General features: G+C 53.6%; 1 protein-coding gene across 1 annotated transcript; it reads right to left on the minus strand.

The window, feature by feature from the left end:
- Window positions 1-1,097, minus strand: LOC119310650 (small heat shock protein, chloroplastic-like). Its single transcript, XM_037586322.1, has 2 exons — window positions 771-1,097; window positions 1-662 (listed from the first exon to the last, which is right to left on the minus strand). Exons 1-2 carry the CDS (start codon window positions 991-993, stop codon window positions 142-144), a joined length of 744 nt encoding a protein of 247 aa, XP_037442219.1. The 5' UTR covers window positions 994-1,097; the 3' UTR covers window positions 1-141.
- Window positions 1,098-1,864: the final 767 nt, after the last annotated feature.

Consider the following 1,864-nt stretch of genomic DNA (forward strand, 5'->3'; position numbering starts at 1 on the left):
GATAGCCAACTATTCATTTTTCCGGTATATAAATTGTGGACTCGACAATCTGAACGGAAGTAATGTCGCTCCGTTCTTCACTGGCCCGAGTCCAAAACTCAAAATACATTCTGAGCTACCGGTTAGCCTTATCCATATCCATCACTGCACCTGGATGCTGACGACTTTGCCCCCGGACGGCGACACCTTGGGGATGTTGAGGTAGAGCACGCCGTCCCTCACCTCCGCGGCGATCCTCTCCACCTCCACGTTCTCCGGCAGCTCCACCCGCGTCCTGTACCGCCCGTAGCTCGCCGCCGGCCACGCCTCCTCCTCTTCCCCATCCTCCTCGTTATCCTTATCCTTCTCCCCGTCCGCCTCCCCTGGCTTCGCCGCCTTCTCGGCGACCACCACCAGCGTCCGGTCCTGCACGCTCACGCGCACGTCCTCCCGCGTCATGCCCGGCATGTCGAACCGGACCAGGTAGTCCCCCGCCCGCTCCTTGATCTCCCACGGTGTCCGCCCGCGTCGGTCGTCCGCGCGCCGTGCCGTGGGCGGCACCGTCGCGCCCGGCACCACGAAAGGGCGACGGCCGTCGTCGTCGTCGGCCTCGTCCATGATGCGCTCCATGGTGCGCATCATCTGGTCCAGGGTTCGCGCGTCCGGGAAGCTGTCCCATAGCCCTGCCATTCCAAGAATTCAATCACCAAGAACATGATTAAGCCATTCGACCAGATCGTCGGTGAAAAATCATCAAGAACCACATGGCATGGCACTCCGGGAGCTCGTACCAAATGGCGTGGTTTGGATGACCCTCCTCCTCGGAGCAGGATTCCCATTCCCCTGCTGCCGCGGCTGCCTAGCCGTCGCCGTCGGGGGCCTCCGCAGATGGTCGAGATTATCGGCGGCTCCGTTCCTGGAGGACCTGACCCTCACCGAGCCTCGCCCAGGGCGGCAAGGAGCCCCCAGGAACGCGGCGACGGGTTGCGGGTTGGAGACCGCCGCCTGCAGCATTCTCGCCGGAGATTTGATTCGCCTTGGACTTGGATTAATTGGTTGTTTGATGAGAAATGTGCGCGACTGTAGGACGCAATGGTGCCATGTTTTATATACAGCGAGGAGCAGAGATATGGCGGACGCAGCACAGGGATCGTGAGAAGGATGGAGTGGTTTCTAGAGAAAGGTTTGGGGTTCCAGAACTATCTTTTTCCATCTTTGGGTTGGTTTTCAGAACAGGTTCCAGAACGTTCAGGACGCGTACGCTAGACCACGGACTTTGCATCGGATTTGTATTGCATAGGCCCATGGGCTTCGAGAGATCCGGATAGAACAACACGTATAGCCCATCAAACGTTTCGGATCTCATTTGCTAGATTTCAGAATGCAACCAAAATGGAAGCCGAATACAAGGCAAACAATGCGAAATCACTAGTTAAGGAGTACCTGTTGCAAAGATCACTCCCATCTCTTGAGGTTGTGACAAGTGACGCGCTGCATGTGCCAACTTTGTCGTAACCTGTGAGTTTTTCTTTTTTTTTAAGATCCGTTTATTCAAATATTTTATCTCTTAAACCGTGCGTTCAAAATCTCGAGCCATTTTCGTTGTTGGATTTCTCGCGTCGAGATCTTCAAAATTAGATCCCATGTTGGTAGATTTTGACGAACCTTTTTTTTCACGAAAAAAACGAACTGGGAGCACGTTTTTTTTCCTTTCAGAAAGAGGCACGGCCATGCCTTTCGCGAAAAGCACAACCGTGCATCTCGCGGAAGTAAAAAAAAACATAAAATGAGTTTTTTTTCCGTTTTCGAGAGCCACAGGGAAGCAAAATCGTGCCTCTCGTGGAAGTAAAAAAAACAGAAAATGAGTCTTTTTTTAATTTCTGAG

Source organism: Triticum dicoccoides, chromosome 5B (genome assembly GCF_002162155.2).
Source record: "Triticum dicoccoides isolate Atlit2015 ecotype Zavitan chromosome 5B, WEW_v2.0, whole genome shotgun sequence".
Taxonomy (NCBI): Eukaryota; Viridiplantae; Streptophyta; class Magnoliopsida; order Poales; family Poaceae; genus Triticum; species Triticum dicoccoides.